The sequence below is a fragment of the Oncorhynchus masou genome, chromosome 32, assembly GCF_036934945.1.
Source record: "Oncorhynchus masou masou isolate Uvic2021 chromosome 32, UVic_Omas_1.1, whole genome shotgun sequence".
In the NCBI taxonomy this organism is placed as follows: Eukaryota; Metazoa; Chordata; class Actinopteri; order Salmoniformes; family Salmonidae; genus Oncorhynchus; species Oncorhynchus masou.
Window position 1 is genome coordinate 53,053,269 of NC_088243.1, and position 24,804 is coordinate 53,078,072.

The 24,804-nt window shown below is 46.8% G+C and overlaps 1 protein-coding gene across 1 annotated transcript in view; it reads right to left on the reverse strand.

Annotated features, from left to right (window-relative positions):
* LOC135526196 (slit homolog 3 protein-like) overlaps window positions 1-24,804 on the reverse strand; it is a 214,525-nt gene that overhangs the window by 66,947 nt on the left and 122,774 nt on the right. Inside the window, exons 6-8 of the mRNA XM_064954354.1 lie at window positions 22,419-22,490; window positions 15,624-15,695; window positions 2,209-2,280 (exon numbers count right to left, since the gene is read on the reverse strand). Of these exons, the coding sequence (XP_064810426.1) occupies window positions 2,209-2,280; window positions 15,624-15,695; window positions 22,419-22,490 (216 nt within the window). The remainder of the gene's footprint in view (window positions 1-2,208; window positions 2,281-15,623; window positions 15,696-22,418; window positions 22,491-24,804) is intronic.

Consider the following 24,804-nt stretch of genomic DNA (forward strand, 5'->3'; position numbering starts at 1 on the left):
TCCATCTGCAGACGCAAGAACGGGCCCCATTCTCTCAGCCAACACCTTCATTTCGTCAAGGTCTCCCTCAACAATATGGCAGCTCTCCCAAAGAAGAGGACAGGACACGACACACAGGGGCTAAATCACTATCTCTCAACAGTCATTACGAGACCGACTGGAGAGGAGCTGAAAGGAGAGGAAACAGGGGGAGCGGGGGGGATTCATGTCAGCAAATCAAAAAGTTACTTCATCCTTTTCAAAAAGTCTGGCAAATGAAATACGGGTGCGTTCTGGTTAGGGGACAGGAATTGCTCATTGAGGATAACAGCGTGGGTTGTAGTTTTAATGGAGCTCTTCCCATTATAAATCCAGTTTATAGCCACCCGTTGTTCCGGATTAATTACACACGAGTGGGATTAGAGAGGTGGAGGGATGGAGAGATGAGCTCCACACTGAGACAGAGCATAGGGCTCATACACCACTGCTCGGTCGGTCGGCTGTGTGTGTGTGTGTGTGTGTGTGTGTGTGTGTGTGTGTGTGTGTGTGTGTGTGTGTGTGTGTGTGTGTGTGTGTGTGTGTGTGTGTGTGTGTGTGTGTGTGTGTGAGTGAGTGAGGTGAGCTAGGTGTTCATCTTCAGAACCTGCACAAAAGGGCACCTCAGCTCCCCCAGTGATCCACACAGGCACACATTGTGAAAATGACTCGAGTAACTATCCCTTTCGCAGTAGGAGCCCTCACTCTCTATTTGTCCCGTTATTGAACGGTAACTCACCATGGGGTGATATCATTTGATCTAATTGAATGGCTGCTGGACAAAGCTGGTAAAAAGAGAGTGGGGGAGAGAAACAGAAAGAGAGAGAGAAAAAGAGCGAGAGAGAGCGAGGGCAGAGGGGAGGTTAGCTAAGCTATTTCATCAGAAACCTGGAGCCACCCGCCCCCCCCCCATCCCTGCTAAATGAATTACAGACATCTCTAAACATTTGATTTAATAAGTTGTTTTTACAAGCAGCAAATTCAATACAGAGATCTCAGGGATATTAGAGCCAGAAAATGCAGTACAAAGGAACTGGGAGCCAGGGATGTAGGAGCGGGTGGGGTAGGGGGAAGCAGGGGGAGACTCGGCTCAGATAATTCAATACTGGCCAGGGAGCAGAAGGCCGGCCATCCCAGCGTCAGCAAATTCAATTCTGAGGAGGCGAGGGGATAGGGATGGGGAGACTGCTGAGCCATGGGGCTTGTAGCAGAGCAGACAGCTCTAAGCTCCAGACCTCAGGCCCCCGAGGAGCCCAGGCAGCAGGCAGGAAAAGAGATGATTGAGGCTGGAGTCTGGAGGCTGGGGTCTGGAGGGGAGGACACCGCAGGGTCACAAGCCACTGCGGGTCTGAGATGGGTCCCGAGCGTCAAAGGCCGTCTGTCTGTCTGTCTGTCTGTCTGTCTGCCCGTCTGTCTGTCTGTCCGTCTGTCTGCCCGTCTACTGCGGACACCCTCTTACTATTTATGGTCCCCTTGGACAGTGCAGCAGTGGAACAACTCACACCACATGGTAATAATAACCAACGTATCCCAGAGCCCACTGCTTAATAACCAAGGTCAGCCGCAGAAGAGAAACATCCCGGCAAGGTAGAGCACTATGTAATTATTATGTATTGATTGTGGTTGGGGAGATAATGTGAGTGAAATGGGTACAGTGACAAAGTCATGCACAACACAGATCTCAAGGGACAGAGACAGATACAGGGTCTGCTCCCTCAGACCCCCCAGTGGTTTCTAGGTAAACAACCCCAGTGAGCTGGCGTGCCATCGACCCTGGCGACCGGGGACGCCCCTCCCCCCACCCGCCCAATCACTCATCAGAGTTGCCCCAGGGTCGATCAAGGGATTGAACACAGCAATGTCTTTGACCCAGGGTTTTTATAGCGAGTCAGAACTCGTGAACTTAAAGAAAGTTGTGCCTTGTTGAGGTAATGGGGCTCGAACAATTATGAGCATGAAACAACGGAGAGATAACCACTCATTATGGAATAATAATCTTCTGAGATGGATCCTGTTTCCACTCAGCCACTTGGTGGTATTTCACAATGGCTGCATCCCAAATGGTGCCCTATTCACTACACAGTGCACTACTTTCGACCATGGCCATAGGTCTCTGGTTGAAAGTTGTGCACTGTACAGGGAATAAGGTAGCATTTGGGACACATCCAAATGGTATCCTCGTCATATACTCACAGAGTCCGCAGCTTGGGCATGTGGTTGAAGCTGGACAGAGGGATGAGGGTGATGTTGTTGTTGTTGAGGGTGCTGCAAGAGAGAGACCGACAGTACATTTAGAAGCAATAGCCACAATCCACAAAGACAGTCATTGGGTTTCACAAGTAGAAAGAAAGGCATAGGAAGGAGTAAGAAAGTAGCACACTGTTCTAAAGAACTGAGCAAAAAGAAAACACAAGTAATGGACAACGAGCAGCCGACAGTCTAAACAGACAGTCGACTGCGTCTATCTCAGTGCATCCAGAGGTGATGTACAGGGCATTGGGAAAGTATTCAGACCCATTCCCTTTTTTCCGCAGTTTGTTGACGTTACGGCCTTATTCTAAAATGGATTAAATGAATTGTTTTCCTCATCAATCTGCACACTTGACACCCCATATTGACAAAGCGAAAACAGGTTTTTTTTTCGAAAATTGTTCAATTTGATTACAAATAAAAGTATTCACACCCTTTGCTATGAGACTTGAAATTGAGCTCAGGTGCAACCTGTTTCCATTGATCATCCTTGAGATGTTTCTACAACTTGATCGGAGTCCACCTGTGGTAAATTAAATGGATTGGACATGATTTGGAAAAGTACACACCTGCCTATATAAGGTTCCGTAGTTGACAGTGCATGCCAGAGCAAAAACCAAGCCATGAGGTCAAAGGAATTGTCTGTAGAGCTCCGAGACAGGATTTTATCGAGGCATAGTTCTGGGGAAGGCTACCGGAAAACTTCTGCAGCATTGAAGGTCCGTTTGGAACCACCAAGATTCTTCTTAGAGCTGGCCGCCTGGCCAAACTGAGTAATCGGGAGAGAAGGGCCTTGGTCAGGGAGGTGACCAAGAATCTGGTCACTCTGACAGAACTCCAGAGTTCCTCTGTGGAGATGAGAGAACCTTCCAGAAGGACAACCACCAATCAGGCCTTTAAGGTAAAGTGGCCAGACAGAAGCCACTCCTCAGTAAAAGGCACATGACAGCCCGCTTGGAGTTTGCCAAAAAGCACCGAAAGACAAGATTCTCTGCTCTGATGCCAAGCGTCGCATGTGGAAGTAACCTGGCACCATCCTTAGGGTGAAGCATGGTGGTAGCAGCATCATGCTGTGGGGATGTCTTTCAGTGGCAGGGACAGGGAGACTAGTCAGGATCGATGGAAAGATGAACGGAGAAAAGTACAGAGAGATCATTGATGAAAACCTGCTCCAGAGCGCTCAGGACCTCAGAGTGGGGTGAAGGTTCACCTTCCAACAGGACAATGACCCTAAGCACACAGCCAAGACAACGCAGGAGTGGCTTCGGGATAAGTCTCTGAATGTCCTTGAGTGGCCCAGCCAGAGTCTGGACTTGAACCTGAACGAACATCTCTGGAGAGACCTGAAAATAGCTGTGCCGCGACGCTCCCCATCCAACCTGACAGAGCTTGAGAGGATCTGCAGAGAAGAATGGGAGAAATTCCCTTAATACAGGTGTGCCAAGCTTGTAGCGTCATACCCAAGAAGACTCAAGGCTGCAATCGCTGTCAAACGTGCTTCAAAAAAGGATGGAGTAAAATGTAATATTTCAGTATTTTTTTATTTTACACATTTGCAAAAAAAAATCTAAAAACAGTTTTTGCTTTGAAAATTGTATTGTAAAATGTAATCAATTTTAGAATAAAGCTGTAAACATAACAAAATGTGGAAATAGTGAAGGGGTCTGAATATTTTCCAAATGCACTGTAGCTAAGTAGCAGAAGCAGTGGTACCCTTCTCAATCACCCAGAAGGGGTGTATTCATTAGCAAACAAGTGTTTCTACTGGACAAATTCAGGTCGGTCCCTGCCCATTTGGTTCCTATTGAAGACACCCAGGTGCAACAGGTTTGTTTGAACAGCACAAAGGTTCTTGTCAGAGAACTGGATGGTGCCTGTTGTTCACAGCATACTGTTCATCCACACCTCATCCCTTGCCTGCCTGTCTGCTTGTGTTGTGGGCCATATGATGCTGCTGGTGCAGGCGTGTCCACAACAGCGTGTAATAAGCTTTAGAACAACGATGATATTATCAGCAGCAGCATCCGGAAAGAGGGAAAGAGGGAGGCAGCAGTAATTCCCTTTCTCTCCATCCAGCAACAGTAACTGTGAATAGTACTACTTGGCAGACTTAAGTCTTGTAATCTAGCCGTCCCACCCCTCCGTCACTAGATAGCCCCCTCCACCTCCACCCGTCCCCTCTGCACCACCTCCCTGGGAAGTGTTAATGTGTCCACCTGTTATTTCTAAATTTGGGACTTTAATGGTTCCCGGATCGGCTCGGTAGCTAGAAACAGAAAGTGCTGAGTCCTGTCGGCGAGACGACGTTACGGGCGGAGCAGGAGGCTTGTTTTTACAGCGTCTCACTGTACTATTACTGGTAATAAGGGGTTTAGCGGGACTAGAGAGGATGCCGATCGCAGCAGATCCTCAGAGTGGAGTGGACAAGAGTAAAGACTGGCCTGCTGGTTTTCACAGTTCATTCATGTTTTAAGGAAAGTGGTGGGAGCACCGGGCAGCGGCCACTGGTGTGACGCCATGTATCAACTCTCACTGTAACAGGCTGATTCAAACCCATAAAGGAGAGAGGAGGAAGACGGATATGACTACAACACGGCGTGGTTCAACATATGTGTTCAGATTTCTAATTCAACCAGTGGAAAATCCCCATCAAGGCAACAAGCAAAGCTGCAAAAAAAAACTAGGGTCGCATGAAAACAAAGTGAAGGAAAATAAATCCCCTAAAATAAAATACTTGTGGAATTTTAAATGATGTTTTCATATTTATTTTGGAAGCAAACAGCAGGGGGAACACTTTATTAAGAACAAGGGGGGGGGAAATGCAACCAAATGGCAAGGAAAATGATTGTTATTCCACAATTAAATGATATACGGGGCGGAATCACCCTTGTCAGTGCTGACCAAATTGGCACTTCTAGTGAGGAGAGTAACTCCATCCCACTCGTCAAGGCCACTGTGGCTCTCAGGCTCATCTGGCAAAGAACTACTGCTGGGTTTTTGCCACAGTGGAGGGAAGGAAGGAGAGAGAGGGCGGGAATGAGCGAGAGAGAGAGTAGGAGAGAGAAAAAGGGAATGAGAGAGGGAGGAAAGAAAAAAAGAGAGAAAAGAGAGAGCATGGGTTGGGGATGGGTCTGGCTGGGACGAAGGGAGCAACGCCCTGGTAAAACCCTGTAATATTGAACCATCAACAGGGGAAAATGGCCTCTGCCCAGGAAGGACACTCACTTATCTCTCCTGTTACCCCCCCCCCACCCCCACCGGCCAGAGAGAGATTTTCCAAGGACCTGGCTGTCATGATAACGAGGAACCAGAAACCACTCAAGAGTTAGAGGCCAACGTGTTCAGCTACATCCATATTTCAACATGGTCGTTTTTAACACTGTCCGGTCCTAGAGGGCATTTAGCCATACGGTTCACAATTGATCCGATTTACTGGGGGCCCTGTGCAATTTGTCCTGATTACAGTAATCACACAGACATGACAGAACTTCTCCAGTATGTCGACTATAAGAGAGGCAGTATCTCAATTACGCACAACAGCTCTTTCAAGGTCTTTCTCTGCCTAGTTAAAATCCACTAACCTGCTAATCTAATATTGGAACATTAGAAAATGACCTAATGGCAAAATATGATGAATTCCTAAATCTGTTGGAGCTGACATTAGCCTCTCAGGCATGTCTGTCTGTCACCGGGGGAACGTAATCTGTTGTGTAGTGTAATGTAGTGCTGTATAGGGCCCCTATCTCTGTCCCCAGCCAGGGAGGCAGTGATGGAGCTGAGTCTTTACCAGCAGGCCATGAGGTTGATGCTATCGCATGTTGTCTATAGGGCCTGTGGAGTCTGATCACTGCCCCAGCCGTCAATCCCTCTTTCTCCTTGCTCTCTCTCTCTCTCTCTTTCAATCTCTCTCACACTCTCTCCCCTCAGGCCGCTCCCTCTCGCCCCTCTGCTTCCTCTTCCTCTCTCGCCCCTCTATCCCCGTCGTCCTTCTCCGCCTCTCTCTCTCTCTTTTTCCTCCCCACTCCGTCCTTCTCTCACTCTTTCCGGCTGCAACCGTTGGGGACCCCCGCTGTTCCTGATACCTCTCTTTCCTTCTCCCCTTCACTAACGGCCATGTTCTACTGACACACTCTCCCTCTCTCTCCCTTTCTCTATCTCTCTATCTCTCTCTCTCTCTCCCCCTCTCCCTTTCTCTCTCTCTCTCTCTCTCTCTCTCACTCTCTCTCTCTCCCCCTCTCTCTCTCTCTCTCTCTCCCCCTCTCCCTCTCCCTTTCTCTCTCTCTCTCTCTCTCCCCCCCTCTCTCTCTCTCTCTCTCTCTTTTATTCAGCTTTTTACGTTTGGGCATTTTCCCCCGTCTTGAATCTGCACAGCATGAATTAGCGTGAGTTATTTATTTCCTGATTGAACCACTACTGAACTAATGATTCTTAACGAAAGCAGGGGATGCTAGCTGAGTTCGTACAATGATACAATGTGTCTTGATTATGTAGCCTCTAGGCTTTAATGGGATCAATAGAGTATCCTGAATTATAGCTTGTTGTGTAGTGGAACAATGTTACTTCATGATTTTCTTTAGAGCTCCATCGATGTCCTGGTCATAGGATTATTCTTTTATTAACTGACCCCATTACTTCTCCTTAAAACAGAGACAGGCTCTGTCCGAGGTACGGGTTCTCCGATATTTTTCCAGTACGATTTCTTTCTTTGCTCTCTGCCATGCTAAGAAAGCTTTCCCACAGTTGAAAAAAGGACTACTTTGGGGTCTCGAGTGCTCTCTGCCTCTCTCCAGACCCTCATTAAGGCTTTTTGGAGAGGGCTCCTGGAAACGTCACTTTTTTTTTATTTAAAGGACACAGAGAGGGGGGCTGGGGCTGCAGTGGCTGGTGGGTAAGAGAGGAGCGGAGCAGTGGGAGGGAGGGTAGGGCTGGGATGGACAGGAGGAGTGCATACGGCTCAGTGGAGCTGACTCAGTTACAGAAACTCACAGAGGCTTGAAATCAGGGGCCTGAGAGACACGCAATGCGACATGACGGTGTCATCATCAGCAGCACACTGCTCTGCCATGGTGTGTGTGTATGTATGTGTGTGTGTGAGCGCACGTGTGGCTGTGTGTGTGTGTGTGTGTGTGTGAATGTGACAGAGAGTGTATTTCAGGAGGTTGGTGAAGAGATATTTTCCCCCAACCTCTTTAACTGTTCTCTCAGCGGGCACATTAGAGTGGCACATTGTAATATCTGGGGGGGGTGAGAGGTGAAGTTTCCCACGGGTTCTGCTCCTGGCCATTTCTCCCTCACAATGAGTGTGTGTGTGGGGGGGTGGGGGCTGATTTAAGAGTCTGGTTCCTTCCCAGGAACGACCAGAGTGAATTCACTCTCTCTCTTCATCTTCATCATCTCACTAAGCCTCCCTAAAGACACCGTGAGACTGTGTGTAGAGTGTGTGTTTGAGTGCATGTGTGTAGAGGGCGTGCTTTAAAGAAGCCTTGAGTGTTTGAACCAGGCAATCTGCATGTTCCATCTGTGTGTGTGTGTGTGTGTGCGCGCGCACGCGGCTCTCCTCTTCCAGAGTCCCATAGTTGTCTCAGATGCCTTCCCTCCCTGTGAGAAGTGACATTTCCACCAAGTTGCCATGGAACTCTGGAACAATCCACCACAACCAACACAACAGCCAATGGCACGGCAGCAGCAGCGTTGGAGGCAGTGGGCTGAGAAGTGTCGAGGCAGCGGTGGAGTTTACAGAACAAGCCTGGAGTTTTTGGGGCCTTGATGTCAAAACAAATGAGCAGAGTGCCTCCAGATGAGGCCTCATTTCATTACGGCCATCGTAACTCATTCACCACTTGTTTGCGGCGTGGCGGAATCCAACCCGAAAGGGATGGACATGTTTGCCTTTGTTTTGCTTAGCGTGGAGGGCTCAGCTAAAGCACAAAGGCGCAATCAGATGTTGTTGAACTCGCAGATGACAAACATAGAAATAACATGAGCTGCAGCTCAAGACCCTGTCCACGTGGTTCGTGTCTGAGGGCTTATGAGAGACAAAAGAAAACAGTGAGGCTCTTGGGCATGTGGACATTATCTTATCCAATAGAGACATGCTTTATGGATCCGGAAAATGTAATCGGCAACGGAGAGTAGGGCGGAGGGAGGAAGAGAGAGGAGGGTGGAGGGCGGAGGGAGGAGGAGAGAGGAGGGAAGACAAGAGAGGGGGATGAGAAAAAGAGAGGGCGGATTCAGCTTTTGGTTCTGTAGATGGAAGGCACTCAGTATTAGCCAGTCACATACTGCAGCAAGAGGCACATGTAGGACGGACAGACAGACAGAGAGAGAGACATGAGTGCCGAGCCATTGATGAGGCCATTACAGCTTAAATGAGGACAGATTGAATCTAAGCTGTTCCCATCCCTTTTTGTCCTGGCGTACAGGAGCGAGTGATTAATTGTGCATTGGGTTGGCTCTGCTGGGACACGATGGGGTCGTTCCTCTCTCTCCTTCTGCTCCCTACCGCCACTGCGCTGCTTTGGCGCAGTCACACCACCCAGAGATATCGTAAGGGCCACGTCTGGTGGCAAGGCAATTTCCTGTGCTTGAAACTGCTGTTTGCGAGCTAATGACAGCCCCCCCCCCTCACTCGTCAATCCCCCCTTCTCTCCCTCTCACTTCCCCTCTCTCTCTCTCACTCTCTCGCCCTCCATCTCTATCTCCATCTCTCTTTCTCTGCCTGCTATCTGACTCATAAAGACTATTCTATTGGCTGAAGGCAACCTTTCAATCAGACCACACTGAGGTAAAGACTGATTTGTCCTTTGGGAGGCACACTGGTGTTGGGGATTATAAATGCATGGAATATCTGATTCACACAGAAGACTCAGTCCCTGACAGTCTCTTCTCTCTCTCTATCCCTCTACCCCCCCTCTCTCTCTCTCTTTTTATACTCAATCTCTCTGTCTCCCTCTCTACCCCTCTCTCGCTCCATCTCTCTCTCTCTCTCTCTCTCTCTCTGGGTTATGTGCTCCTCAGTGAGCTACAACGGGGCCTCCATCTCTCTCGCCACAGAAAGGCATTAATCAAGAGGAGTCATCAGCAGTGTTCATGACATAGAAGTGAGGTCAGAGAGGATACAGAACGAGGGGCAAGGAGACTGAGGCTAGGTCAGGTCACATCAATTCCCTGGAAACGTCAACGATCGCCTGGCCAAGGTACAGCTGAAGGACTTAAATACCAGGTAAAGGCCAGCCAAACCAAAAGCACTGAATAGCAAAAACATTATATTTTTGACCCGGTCCCTGTATATAAAAAAATATTTTTCTGAACCAATGCATTTAGGTTTCGATCAAACACCCACGCGTCTCGGCCTAGACGGCTCTGGAACCAAAATGCAGCCACAGAAATGCGATAGTTTCTTGTGATCACCACAGCTCGGAGCAAATGAGCCGCACTGCATATAACGTAACAGTACTACTCCGCCTCACCCACTAACACTCTCACCATACAGCATCCATTCAGTCTGGTTCTCCACAGTCAAATCACAACCAGGTCCAACAATGCACTTTCAACAGTTCAAATAAATGACACTGAGTCAACTCCGAAGGCAGTAGGCAACAAGGCAGGGGTGGAGGGGTGGTGGGTGTGGGTGTCCCCCCTGGTTGGTGTATGGTGTATTTTGGCATGCCTTGGGTCTTCGTGTGAGAGAGGTGCTTACCACTCACCAGTGGGTCCAAAACATCATTAAAGTCTACTCATATTAAAGAGGGCATATGTAACCTCAAAATAACAGCAAGAATAACAGTAATAAAAGAGAATGCAGTATCAAACGAGCCTGGTGAATCAGTGTTAACATAAAGTGAAGGGAGTCTATGTCCCCATTCGACTGGTTATGAAGTAGCTAAATCACTCTAGTTGGAACACGGAGGCCCCTGTCAAAAAGTCAGGGAAATGCAGAGGGCACACATTGACAAATGACAGTGTTTGGCAGGGCGGAAGGAGTTGGAGGAGGAGGGGGGAGGTCATTTGTGGTAATGTGAAAACTTGGTCCCTCCCTCTTCTTATCAATGCGTGATGAGGTGAAAGTCACCTTGAGATACCTAGCATGGAAATGTCTCAGCGGCACTTCCATTCCTCATAAAAAAATGACAGAGCCCGGTAGGTCGGCACAAAAAAAAAAAAAAAAGAGAGAGAGTGGCGTTCATTGAGAGCCAGAATTTTCTGTACAAAAAGTGGTCATTAAATATGCAGCGGCCCCTCTGTTCTGGAGAGTGCAGCGGGAGGGGGGGGGGGGCGATGGAAGATGGCAACGCACCACTCTGGTAAGAACACAGGGGTTTCCGTAGACGACCTGCGGACTCTTTGGCTTTTCAAAGAGCATTTCAGACTTGTATAGATTTGTAACGGCTAAAGGACAGATTTAACAAATTACATAAACGTTATAACCAAGAAAATAATGTACAAATAACATTTCTGCCAGTTTAATTCCTAACAATATTGCAAGTCATATTTTTATCATAATAGTTTTCACAAGTATAATCTAATTTTTCTCTCTCAGTTAAGAAATGATAAGCCATATCCACCACCAGTTAATTGAGGGTAATATTTGCTTGACCAGTGTTCTAATACAATGCTAGTATTTTGACTGTTAAAAATCCAATAAAATGTGATGTTAAATTTTTTATTTTTTTTACACAATTCATTTGCCTAGTGAAACTTACATTTGACAAGTATCTTCAAGGACATCTTGACATAAAAGCGTCATTTACTCAAATCAAATGTCCTAAGAGCAGAAACCATCTGATGAATAATCATCAAAGAATCAGTGGCATATTGGCCCGTCCATCCCCTCCACCCAGCAGTATGTTGGCCCACCATGCAGTGTGCTCTGCTGGCACCCAACCCCGTTCTCCATCTCATTGAGATGCAAGGCATGCCCAATATAAGAAAATGTCCGAGATAGCTTTGAAGTCATTAGTTCAGTCATTAGCACATTTATGTTAAATCCAAATTACAATTCATCACCAGAAAGGGCCGATCATTTATTTTGTGTTGCTTGGCAGGCGTTAAACTGTATTCAGTCATTGGAAGTCACAGAGCTGCACTCATTACGGAGGTCTATTTAGTCCTCCACTAAATCAGCTCTTATTCATTAGCAACTTGGGGGAATGCTTAACATCTAACACAAAGCTGACGTGATTGTATAAGGAATTCTTCTCGGGAGAAATAGGCAGAGCCTTTTGTATGGGTTGTTTTCTATGATCAGAGAGATTTCTCAGCCACCCAGGCATCAATAGGAATGAGGCCTTTGAAATGACTTGTTTATGTCTATAGTCAGATGATGCTCTTTAAAAAAAATTTTTTTTTTAAAGAAGTTTAACGATCATTGTGATTAGAAACATCACATGTGTCGACCACCCCAATTTCTGTTTTTTAAGAGGGGTATTTGGACACAATGTTTTCTTGAGATCAAACTACGAAGGAGCACCTATATATCACTTTTCTTGACAGCTTCAATAAAAATATTGTGTCCATCTGACTGTGAGTGTAAATTCATTTCATCAACCAGTTTCTATTTATATACTGTAAAATTCCCAATGTTCTTTTTGGGGTTTTTCCCTCCTGGACAAAACACATACCAACATATTTCTGTTTTTTTTTTGTTTTTTTCTTAACAATGTTGTTCTCCAAAATACTTTGTAAAAACATGGTGGTCTGACAATGTGGAACAAACATGGCTGGTCATGGAGAAATTTGTTACATCAATAATACATTATCTTTGCTTTTCCCTCTCTACCACAGGCTCTTAGAAGGCACCGATAGTTCCCATGCCAGATCTAATAGAAGAATAAATAAAAAAATACCCAGTAAGGAACAGTTTTAGTGCAGTGATACCCTTTGATCGTATCACATGAAAGAGAGAGGATCTCATCTATGAGTTCAATTCAAAGGCTAGAAGATGGCACAAGTACAAATACACTGACATACACTGCATCTTCTGCACCATGGACAAGAACCGATTGTCATTTCAATTCTACACTGTTACACTGGGCAATAGATATAGGCCTGAACATCAAGATGCTTTCTGGTAGGGTATATACCGTATACCGGAGTATTTGGAAAAAGCCACGGGATGGTTTTTCAATAACGTCAAAACGATTTATTTGAGGTTTTTCAATCAATTGTAATATTTGAAGCTACTTTTTAAATTAAAACCTGCAATCAACTTGTGCAATACACGTTAGGAGTTAAAGCAGATTGCATTCTTCATTTAACCTGTTATTGTACATTATGAAGCTTACCGTCGATCCCCAGAACAGTTGAGCCAGTCACGTGCCTGTTTGTAAATAGCACAACGGGAGACAGCGGGAGCTGTTGAGACCACAGCGTTCTATATCTATCAGCGAGTCTCTGTTGTGCAGCGCACATGAGCTGATGAAGTTACACTTGTATGCAATTCACTACTAAATGTTTGCCGTCAGAAGTCAAAGCGCTCTGGATGAGTTGTCTGTACAGCTGCCATTTCTTTCCCTTGTGGTTCCTACTTGCATGTTTTTCATCCTTTGTTCTTCTCCCGTCTGCTCCGTGTGCAGAAAAGCATGCATCACAACTTCGTTCATTTGCACAATTTCTCTCGTTCACCTTCGCTTGTAAATGTCCACACTCACCCAAAATGACATTCGGTAGCTACTAACTATGCTTGTAGGAGCTGGATTTGCTTGTCTTTGCAATTAGTTTATGTTCGTTTTTGCTAGTTAGCATTTAGCTAACAGCATCTACATGATTTTGCTATTAGTTTGCACTACTTTTGTTAGCATTTTTGTAATAGAGGCCATTTGGGCTTTTCTTGCATTTTTAGCGCCACCTTGTATGCTATGCCAGTAATGGCGTAAATCCAGGGATAAGAGAATGACAGTATGACAAAATGAAAAGCTGGATACCGCTGAACTTACTGTATCTATTCGGAAAATGTGTTACAGATGTATGATCTTAATTTGATCACTCTTTTGTTGCGGAGAATCTTCCCGCACTTGCAGTGTATTTTAGGTTTAAAAAGGCTTCTAAAGTATGTAATTTCCACTTTGAAATGTCAGACTTGATTTGCACTAATGAAAAATGTATTGCCCAACTAAAAAAAAATGTCCATTAATTATAATCCACATAATAATTCACATTTCCTGTTGCTGCAGCATTATTTTCCTGCTGTAGTAGCAAATGGTCTCAAATTAAGATCCTACATTAGTAGGTACACTGCCATAAAATCGAACACTTTGTTTCATTCTAAAACAGAGAAAATTGCTCAAAGAAAAAGCCTAATGTACCAAGAGTGCATAACCTAATTACAACGAAGGCAATCAATGCCTAGTGCTCCAGTCAAATCAGTGTTGTAGTGGTTTGTGGAGAAGTGGGTGTACTCAAACTTTGCCCCCCAAAAAATCCCAAAACGGCCTGCCTGGCGAAGTAATGGTGCCCTTTGTGAAAAATGATATGAGAAACAGTGACATGTATTCTAAAATGATAAATCAGATTTTGGTCTTTCACAGTCATGCCAACCCAAGACATACCGTGCTAGCAAGCTAATAGTAGGCGTACTATTGAAACAGATAAATTAGGCTGTCAACTGAGTCAGAAATCCACAGGTTTCAGATTTGTTCCATTTTTTTTCTTCAGTCACACTTAAAAAATGTAAAATAAATAAATAAATGAAAACAACCTAATGTTATGTTCTAAGTCCACAACAATGCTTAAATCACCTCAGGAGACCACTTCTGTGACCTGGGAAAAATCAAAGACATTTAGATTTTTGAGTGTAGTTACTACTTTGGTAACGCATCAGTGGGGATTAAGAAGTGAGTATTCGTAATGCCCACTGAAATAATAAAATGGGCATACGGTATACCCACCACTACAGCACTTAGTCCAATTATCTCCATTTCAGCTGCATGGACATATGGGCGAATTATCATCTTTAAACAACATCTTCACATTCTCCACTGACGTCCGCTTCGTCATGGGCTCTGGTCGAGCACGAGGAAGGTGCACAGTATTGTTCATGAAAATTGAATCCACACACGCTGACTTTTATGTCTGGTCTGCTCAGCCGACTAACGCCATCTCATCTCCATCGTGCCATTTTGTGCTGTGGTCATGAAACCATCGCTAGCCGCTCTATGAGCCAAGGCAGGGCAGAGGGAGGAGGATGCTTAGAATGAACAGCCAGTCCAGCAGCAGGATTACTATCCTTCATTCAAACATATCCTGCACTGCCCTAATATGAGCACCTCAAGTGAGTTCTCTGTGTTAACAAACCAACCAGCTTTTTTTGCAGGTTTTCTGTAAAGCCAGCGGGTGAGACTGACTGTATGTCTCTCTTGGTCACAAAATGAGCCCTGCTCTAACAGAGGGGAGGGGGGATATGACAACTGCATTTTGTGCCCTGCCAATGAGCTGATGGATGGGCTAGTATCTGGGAAATGTCTATCTCCCCCAGCAATACTTTCCTGTACTGTCCTATCATATCCTTAGTAGTGCTGCCTGGGCTATCTTCACTGTGCTAGGGCTGGAGGTGCCTCCAGTGAATCCCTCTGCACCAGGACGTAACAGCCTGGGGGGCTGCAGGGGTATATACTCCCCCCCCCCCCGGCACTCAGACCAGTCCGGACCGCACAGGTCCAGACCCCCCAGTAACACCCTCAGCCACAGGGAAGAGTTCCAGACATCGTGCTACAGTACAGCAGCAGCTCACCAGCCAAATGCAACAGTGTCTGTCAGGCCAAGTACTGAGTCGAGTTTAAAGCTTTGCACTGCGACAGAGGACACGAGCTAAGCCTATAGTTTCCCCACTGAGTTGTTACAATGCATGACACTATTCCCTGACAAGGTTCTGAATGTTTTGGAATATCCAGGCATGCCTACATCACACCACAGCAGACGACCGTAGAACTCGTTTCAACGGGCAACAGTGCACAGACGGGGGGGGGGATGCGTTGAAAAGTGACAAGCAAAATAAGGCGCCTTGCAAGGCACTAGCTAGCAGCTTAATGTCACAGTGCAGCACGGAGCGACAAATGAGCCTGTGCCAAACCGCGGTCACACAGTCGACACGGAGAAACAGGAGGCGCGCGGCGGACAGACAGACTAACACGTCAGGAGGATGACACTATCACCGCTGCCGCTGGCAGAATGCACAGGTAGGCACGCCGCGCTGCTGCGGCTTCACATGCAACACACTTTGCCCTTGGAGGACATTCAACAGAAAACACAGGGAGATAGAGAGATAGCGAGAGGTGGGGGGGGGGGGGAGAAGAGGGAAGAGCAGGAGAGGTCCCTGCAGATGAGAGGAGAGGAGGAAGGGTAAGAGGAGGAGGGGGACTCACAGTATCTCCAGATCGCGGAGGGCTCGGAAAGCTCCATCTTCGATACAGCTGATGTGGTTGCTGTCCAGTTGCCTGAGGAGAGATTAGAGACAGGAGTCAGCGGCAGGTCTGTCTGCAGGCGTGGAGGCGGAGGCTGGAGGGGGCTGCTGGAGGTGAGGGCTGCAGGAAGAGTGCCGGTGGCCGGGGATGAGTTTGGCTGGGGTGGACTGGTGGTAAGTAGGTTGTCGCCAGGCAGCGTACAGCACACACTCAGATCTCAGCGCTCACCTCTGTCTCACTGCAGCCTGCCAGGTTAGGAAAGGAAAGGACCAGCTGGCTAAAGTGGCCTGTCTGGCGGCAGCCTATCACCTCACTCTCTACGCTGCCCCGTGAGTGGAGGAGAAGGAGAGAGAGAGAGAGAGAGAGAGAGAGAAAGAGGGAGGAGGGGAGCTTGAGAGAAAGACAGAAGGAGAGTGAACAGGAGGCTGGCTAAAGCATCCAGCCCACCCCGTCTGTCAACTCTCTGTAAATATTAATTGCATTTTCTCCCTCCCCCCTCCTGTTCTCCCACTCCTCCCACCCCTCTACCGTTCTATTTTTTGAAAGTCAGAAAGGGAGTAATTTCATTACATTAGAGCAGCCAATCCATTACGAGCTTTTACCGGCTCTGTCACTGAAACAATTTAATTAAAGGAGAGGGTTCGTAAATCAGGCCGGACTCCCAATGCTCAGAGCACTCATCCCTCTTCCTTCTTTTCCTTTTACTTTCATTTGCAGGTCTAAGTATGCAGTCCCATGCCCCAACCCCCAGTCTCTCCACCCTTCCTCTCTCCTCTCTCTGCCCCCCAAAAAGGAGATGGATGGAAGACAAGGCACCACAAAGGGCAGACATTTAGAACGCTCTCCCAGACCGTTTATCCAGTCTCCAAAAAGCTTCTGTGACATTTAACCTGTTCCGGAACACAGCCTATGCATCTTGTGCTCTAGGCTATAAAAAATAACATATCTCCCTCCGCTAATCTCCTCTTCCTAGACCCATCTCCCTCTCTTGCCCATCTCTCCCTCCCTAATCCTTTTTACTTTGCGTTCTATCTTCTCTTTTCTTCCCTTCCCTTGACTCTCCTCTAGTAAAGCATCTGTTTCCTGTCTGGTCCTTATCTCTTAGCTGTGGAGACAATACATCCATTTGGAAAGCGTCCCCCCCCCCAGAGAGGAAATGAAATAGGTAACATGTTGAATTACAATGTCTGCCGACAGATTGTGGGTTGACGCCTCCTATGAGATTATTCCTTCACACTTGGGTATAAAACATTCCCAGTGAAATATTCACAAGGAAAACGACCATCTGTGTAGGATGGAAACAAGCAATGTTATGGCACAGTACTTACAAATGACATATTGGAAGCATGCTTGTCGAGCTTAATCTAACTTCATGATAAAATGTCTACGAAATAGTTTCATAATTAGTAAATGAGTATCATGTGAACTGTATAAATAAATAAAGAGAGTCACACACTATAAACTCGGAGTCATTTACTGGGTAAAACACCAACGTTTCGGCATCACTGTGCCTTCTATCATGTGAAACCTGACAAACCCAAGGGAGGAGGAGACCGTGATCAAAGCTGTTTTTGTTTTTTTCGACCCTTTTTACATCTGGTTTCCATTTTAGGAAACACCTTGAAGACGTGCTGAGTACAATGCCTGGCTCTGCTCAGCTTGCACTCTCTAGGCTCTAAACAATCATCATATCACGAGAGATTATTTCTGTTGACTGACAGTTTAGTGCACTTGGCTACCTTCTAGGGATCACAGGACCACTATCAATCCCATGTGAATTATAGGGCGGGAGGATAGCTGTGTGTGTGTGTGTGTGTGTGTGTGTGTGTGTGTGTGTGTGTGTGTGTGTGTGTGTGTGTGTGTGTGTGTGTGTGTGTGTGTGTGTGTGTGTGTGTGTGTGTGTGTGCGTGCGTGCATGCGTACATATTATGTGTGTATGTGTAATGGGTGTTATGTGGGGGGTATGAGAGTCCAACATTTTATTTCCTTCCATCTAATTACGTTGGCCTTTAATCATCCCAGTCATAAGCAGTATTGGCAGTTTGATGCTTCTGCATTCCCAGCCCCATATGGAGGAATTTGAAAAAAGGAGAGAAAGAGAGAGATAGAGAGAGTAGAGAGATAGAGAGAGTGAGATACAGAGAGAGTGAGAGAGAGAGAGAGAGGTAAAGAGAGATACAGAGAGAGAGAGAGAGAAAGAGGGGGAAAGAGGGATACAGAGAGAGAGAGAGGGGGAAAGAGAGATACAGAGAGAGAGAGAGGGTAGAGAGATACAGAGAGAGAGAGAGAGAGAGAGAGAGAGAGAGAAAGAGAGATACAGAGAGAGAGAGGGTAGAGAGATACAGAGAGAGAGAGAGGGTAGAGAGATACAGAGAGAGATGCGGAAAGAGAGATACAGAGAGAGAGAGAGAGGGAAAGAGATATATATATATATATATATATAGAGAGAGAGAGAGAGGGAAAGAGAGATACAGAGAGAGAGAGGGGGAAAGAGAGATACAGAGAGAGAGAGGGTGGGGGGAAGAGAGATACAGAGAGAGAGAGAGAGAGAGGGGGAAAGAGAGATACAGAGAGAGAGAGAGAGAGAGAGAGAGAAAGAGAGATACAGAGAGATACAGAGAGAGAGAGGGTAGAGAGATACAGAGAGAGAGAGAGAGAGCGGGTAGAGAGATACAGAGAGAGAGAGAGAGAGAGGGGGAAAGAGAGATACAGAGAGAGAGAGAGGGTAGAGAGATACAGAGAGAGAGATGCGGAAAGAGAGATACAGAGAGAGAGAGAGAGGGAAAGAGATATATATATATAGAGAGAGAGAGAGAGAGAGAGGGGGAAAGAGAGATACAGAGAGAGAGGGGGGAAAGAGAGATACAGAGAGAGAGAGAGAGAGAGAGGGGGAAAGAGAGATACAGAGAGAGAGGGGGGAAAGAGAGATACAGAGAGAGAGAGAGGGGGGGGGAAGAGAGATACAGAGAGAGAGAGAGAGAGAGAGAGAGAGAGAGAGAGAGGGTAGAGAGATACAGAGAGAGTGAGAGAGGGGGTAAAGAGTGGAGAAAAAGGGAGAGGGGAGCCGTCCTTAACAGTACCGACCGACTCAGACCAGCCCTATTAATCTGTCACGGGGAAGGATGGAGCAGGATGCTAAACCAACAGCCACAAACCTCCCAATTAATTTGGGGACCCAGATGACCAACGTTCATTAGCGAAGACAACAGGAAGTGAATGAGAGGATCCGTCTCTGTGGTGGAGGGAGCGGGGAGCGCAGTGGAGTGAGGCTGCCCGGAGCTGGTGTCCCTAACAGACAGGGTCGGCGTCCCAAAATGGCACCCTATTCTCTATATAGTTCAGGGAATAGGGTGCCATTCGGGACACAACCTTATAGCAGCAACTCCACTGTCACTGGGCTTTAGCTAACGGAGAGGCTGAAGGGCTTCAGGAGGAAGGGATGGACAGATGGAGATAAATCACACAGCCAATCCACAGCTACCTACCGTGTCCTGATTAGCACAGCTAGAGGGCAGTACAGACAGTGGTTAGCCAGTGTCCTTCTGTGGATGTATGTGGACACAAGGCCTAAAGAATCTCTCTACTAATACTGTGTGTACTTGGACAAAGGGGACACTGCAGAACCCTTCCGTACGTGAGAGCCCGGTAGCCTAGGAGCTGTGCGTTGCAGCTGTGTGTTGGTGTCCGTAGCGTGGTTCAGTGAGCAGAGGCCTGGGTACAGCGGTACAGAGTGCCCGCGGTGCTTCTAGTGTCGTGTGGTGGCGCGGTCAGGTAAGCTGCGCCAGAAGCAGTCGGCGAGCTACGGACGCAGCATTCTGGGTAGGGGAACATGGAGTGAAAGACAGAGGTGGAGGGTGGGGGGGGGGGGGGGGGTTATGAGTTATGCACATGCACATGCATTGTTTTCCCAACCAGCTGCAGAACTGGACTCTCAATCACACCTTGCATTTAGTTGATATAGCATTAGTGAGGCCGCAGTGTTTAGAATCAGAGGGATGTCAATGCACTGGTCTCATATATGTCCAATAACTCACTGTCAGCCCAGCCCAGTGGAGGTTTGGTTTGCTGTCTGACAGACCTCTCTATACTGCCACTATCGCAACAGAATGTCTATGTTATGTGCAGATAACCTTATAAGACCTACAGTGGGCAGCCATTTTGTTGCTGATGGACAACACTGTGGATTGGCCGATTGTGTGTAGGATAGACGGATACAGTAGTCAGTCAGCAGCATGTGTGTGTGTGTGGAGCTGATACTTAGCTGAAGCCAGCCAAGGGCGGCAGGCCCAGAAACCCCAGATAAAGATCCTGTCTGCTCTGACATATACAGATTTGTGACAAATTTGTCTCATTTGTTGAGAGAGCAGATTAGAATAACAACCTCTGCCAGTTTCTTGGCAGTTTTTTTTTAAAGGAAAAGAAAGGCAATCTGATAGCTGAGTGAAATTAATGCCACTCCAGTTTTCAGTAGCCAATAAAGATTTCTCCAGGATATCAGGGTTGGGATTACGAGTGTGGGGAGAGCAGTGTGTCCCTACTTCTGTAGTACAAAAGGAGGGCATTAGGAGAAAGAGGGGAGAGCATATGAGAAAATCAATGCACGGGCCAACTGGGACCTGTCAGGGTTTTTCTTTGGGAGGAAAATGGAGGGTTGGACTGTTTCGGCAATTAAATCAGGAGTCACCTTGCTGTGCTGGGGCTGGGGTGGAGGTGCCTGAGGAGGAATGGGAGGGGGGGGGGGGGTGGTGGTGGTGACGGATGGGGGTTACTAAAGAGTCTCAGGCAACCAGTCACTGTCTCCCTTCCTCCCTGTCTCCTGTGTGCTCTGCAAACAGCTGGAGAAGTGTGCTAAACGCTCCAACCCGGCGACGAGGCTGCTGTGATTGCCCGTCCCTCTCTCCATCTCTCTCTCTCTCTCTCTCTCTCTTTGATGAGTAATGAGCAACTCGCTCTCCATTCATCAACCGTTTGAGAGAACGGAGCATGTTTTTTTTTGGTTGGGGGGGCAACACAGGGAGATGGAGGGGCACCTCTCACACACGTTGACCTGTGGAGATGAGTGAGGAGAGAGAGGGGGGGTGGGGGGTCTCATCTGGCCAGGGTCAGAGAGGGGGGGGGGGGTGTGAGTGACACTCTGTTAACTGAATCTGAGAGGGGGAGGGGCAGAGGGCGGTGGAGGGGAGCCTCATTGAGTGGCAGCGGTGCCCTAACACAAACAGACAGGCACTCCACTTATTTTCAAACGCAATTACTCTGCCCCGAGCTTTAAAGCCAACCTGGCTGACTGTCGCTCCTCCACGCAGAGCAGTGCATAACATGAACCTCTGACTCATGTCCTTAAAGGAGATGCCTTACTTTATCACACTCTCTTTCAGAATAGAAAGCACTGTGTGGCTCTGTTTATTTGGTGGATTGCAGATTATCAATAGCACCACAGGCATGGACAGGACAGGAGATCTGGTAGGTAATGGAGGCCAGCTGACTCCAGTCTGTCCTTTATTCTCTATTCTCTTCTCCTCTCTCTCTTACCCTCTCTCTCTCTTGCTCTCTCCCTCCCTCTCTCTTGCTCTCTCTCTCCCTCTCTCTCTTGCTCTCTCTCTCGCTCTCTCCCTCTCTCTTGCTCTCTCCCTCTCTCTTGCTCTCTCTCTCCCTCTCTCTCCCTCTCTCTCTCTCTTGCTCTCTCTCTTGCTTTATCTCCCTCTCTCTTGCTCTCTCTCTCTCTCTCTCTTGCTCTCTCTCTCTAGCTCTCTCTCTTGTTGAGGGGACCCCAGTTCAGCCGGCAACATTGAGAGGGAGTTTATATAGAAAGACAAACCAGGTTTCATTCTATGGATGCGTCCCAAAAAAGGCACCCCATTCCCCCATAGGGCTCTGGTCAAAAGTAGTGCACTGTTGGGAATATGGTGCCTGTTGGGACGCAGTCTATCACGTGAAAGGGAAAGTGGATGATGCTGATGATCGGATAGTGGAGGAAACCACCCAGAACCACCCAGACTGACTTACAACACAACCCTGGGAAAAGGAACAGACCGAATCTGGCTGATTTACATACAAGCGGTGATCTTAACTCCAAACACAGTGGTCGGCCCATTAAGCCTAAACTCAACAACACGTCTTTCTATTAATTGCAGTGAATCATCGATAAGTCGTCCTCTGATTGGCTGATTTGGGACTGAGTTTTAGGGAATGCAGTGTTTATTGTTCTGGGCGACGAATGGCGGCCATTGGCTGGGAATTGCTTTCTCTTTCTCTCTGATATTCTGCCCAAAACCATCACCCGGCAACATGTGTGGGGAAGCGTACAATTGGCTCTGGTCTGGAGATAGGGCGTGGTTTTAATCATAATATCATCAGACTCCATGCAAATCAGAAGCAGCATCTCACCACTAATACTGAACCGAAGTAACCATGTGCGTGAATCCTGTCAACTAAATTAAAATAGAAGGCCATCTTACTGTGGCTTGATGACAACCTGGGTTGTAATTCCCTAAGCAGGAGGAATACATTTGTCAGTGTATTAATTGTGGTGTTATTTATTAGAATCTCATGAATGCATGAATAAACGAACGGACGAATGAATGAATGAATTAATGATCGGACAGGAGACTAGATAATTGTTCCAACAGACCTGGACCCATCTATCCTCTGACAAAGAACATTTTCCACACTTGTTTTTCACAGAGAAGCCAGGCCAGGTGCTTGTTAAAGTGCTTTCTATATACGGAAGATAGAGGAGGATGGAGTGTGGCTACTTACAGGTTTTTGACAGTTGTGATCCCACGGAAAGCCTTACGAGGAACTGCCTGGATCTGGTTCTCACTGAGGTCTCTGGGGAGCACAAGATAAAGACAAAGATGAAATGTTAGGGGGTTGTTTGAAGGCCCAACTCACATTTCAGAGAGGCGAAGCGGTTAAGAACATATGGGCATTCTGGAGCATTCTGGGGCTCCGGCGTTCTGCTGAGGAGTAATGATAGCTATCCCTTTGAAGTCTAAAATCAAATTGTTCTACAAACCATAAACGTCATATCTTCCCTTTCCTCTCTTTCTGCCCTCTCAGAACCCCCTCTCTCTCCCTCTTATGTGTGTGTGTGTGTGTGTGTGTGTGTGTGTGTGTGTGTGTGTGTGTGTGTGTGTGTGTGTGTGTGTGTGTGTGTGTGTGTGTGTGTGTGTGTGTGTGTGTGTGTGTGTGATGGGGATACATATGTGTGTGTACGTTTTTTAATGTAAAACATTTCAACATTTTTAACTCAAGTAAGAACCCTTCAATAGGGCTCCATTATTCTCCAGGAGAAATGAAGCAATCGCATTGGGTTTGAGTAACTTGAGAACGCATGACAGAGAAAAAGAACACTCGCAAACTAAGACATGGCACCACCTTATAATCCTGACAGTTCTCTTTCTCCCTCTATGCATTCGGTTATGAGCCAAATTACTTTGGACATGTCACAATGGTTTTGCTTAACTTTATGAAGCCTTGTTTGTCTGTAGATGCTTGTCGGCAAACATCATTTTGAAAAGCAGAATGCAATTACTGGGCAGGGAGGAAACAAATGAGATATGGAATATCTGGGGGTATAATCAGGGTGTCTGTCTGCCGGTCATGTCTGCGCCACATAACAGAGAGAGACCACCGGTGGGCTTAACCCGACTGCTCCTCTTAAGGCGGCTATTTATCTTACAACTCGTCCTTGTGGTAAAAATGATGTGGGTAAAACGAGGCGCGAATTAAAAGTAGGAATCTCGGCGCATCGCAGCTCCCATTAGGTGCAGGAAACTCGACGTACAGTACCCACTTTTTGGAAGCGGACTCGTCCTTACGTCCTTCGTCCTTACGTCCTTCGTCCTTACGTCCTTCGTCCTTACGTTATACCGGCATCGAACACGTCACGCTCCCGAGGAGAGGCGGGGACCTCGACAATTTATTGTTACAACGAGAGGTTGCCTGGATCTTTCATTTAAAGACACCTGCTCCATTCGGTCTCAACGTAGACTTTGATCTGAAGCCATTCTCGTAATAATTGTGATTTTGCCATTGTAAATGTTCGTAGACCTACATAGCTATGATCGTATGCTATCCATTTACTGTATGTTTTATTTATATCTGTAAATTAACCAATGAAATGATTACAGACACCTGCGTGTGTCCTTTGACACTATATAAACTAGTGACCCACAGTGTTTGTCATTATACCCTGATGAAGACAACTTGTCCGTTGAAATATTGGTTATGAGGTTATTACATTATTGCATCTGAGCTCCTAGAGTTTGCGGCTCTCCTTTTCTTTTTCAAGTGTTCTCTACTCCGCCCGCCAGCACCTCGCCTAAACAGGTGTGCGTTTCTCTCACCTCCAGCTTAACCCCACTGACCTCGTTACAACCAATTCCAGTGGTAAATAATCAGGCAAGGACCCAAAAACACTGTGGAATTCTGCCAGCCCATGCTCACTCAATCACTCACTCACTCACTCACTCACTCACTCACTCACTCACTCACTCACTCACTCACTCACTCACTCACTCACTCACTCACTCACTCAGCAGGATCAATAAGTTGACTCCAAACACAATGGCCGGCCTGACCTAACCTCTCTCCTTCTTCTTTCTGGCAGCCTATAATTATGAATTAACCAGAGTATTGCCAGCAATTTCCTCTCAGGATATTATAATAACACCATTAATTGGGTCCCCCCCCCCCCCCCACCACCTTCAATTACAATTGGGTGTATGTTATTAAATGGGAGCCCAATCCAGTTTTATTAGTGCCAGAAATCTTAATTAGTGTGTTCTAATATACAGCTTCAATCTGAGTCCAGCTTTATTGTTCTTGACGTTTTCAACAGCCTTGCATTCTTTGGCCGGGGCCTTTGTTTGAAAAGAGACGCACAAATCTCCAATTCCGCCTTGAGTTGATCTAAACAGCATGGGGTTTTTGTGTACCTTTGACTCAAACTATGTGCGATGTACAAAGAAGGCAAACATTTGAAGGAGCGTAACTCATAATACGCCACTTTAACATGCAGCACAGACGGAAAATGTATTCCGTGCTTATACCGCCGACACATTGGGTAAGAATGCATTTATCTTCCGGCCGCTTTACCCATTGCTCTCCCTCTGACGTCGATGGCACAGATGCAAAACGG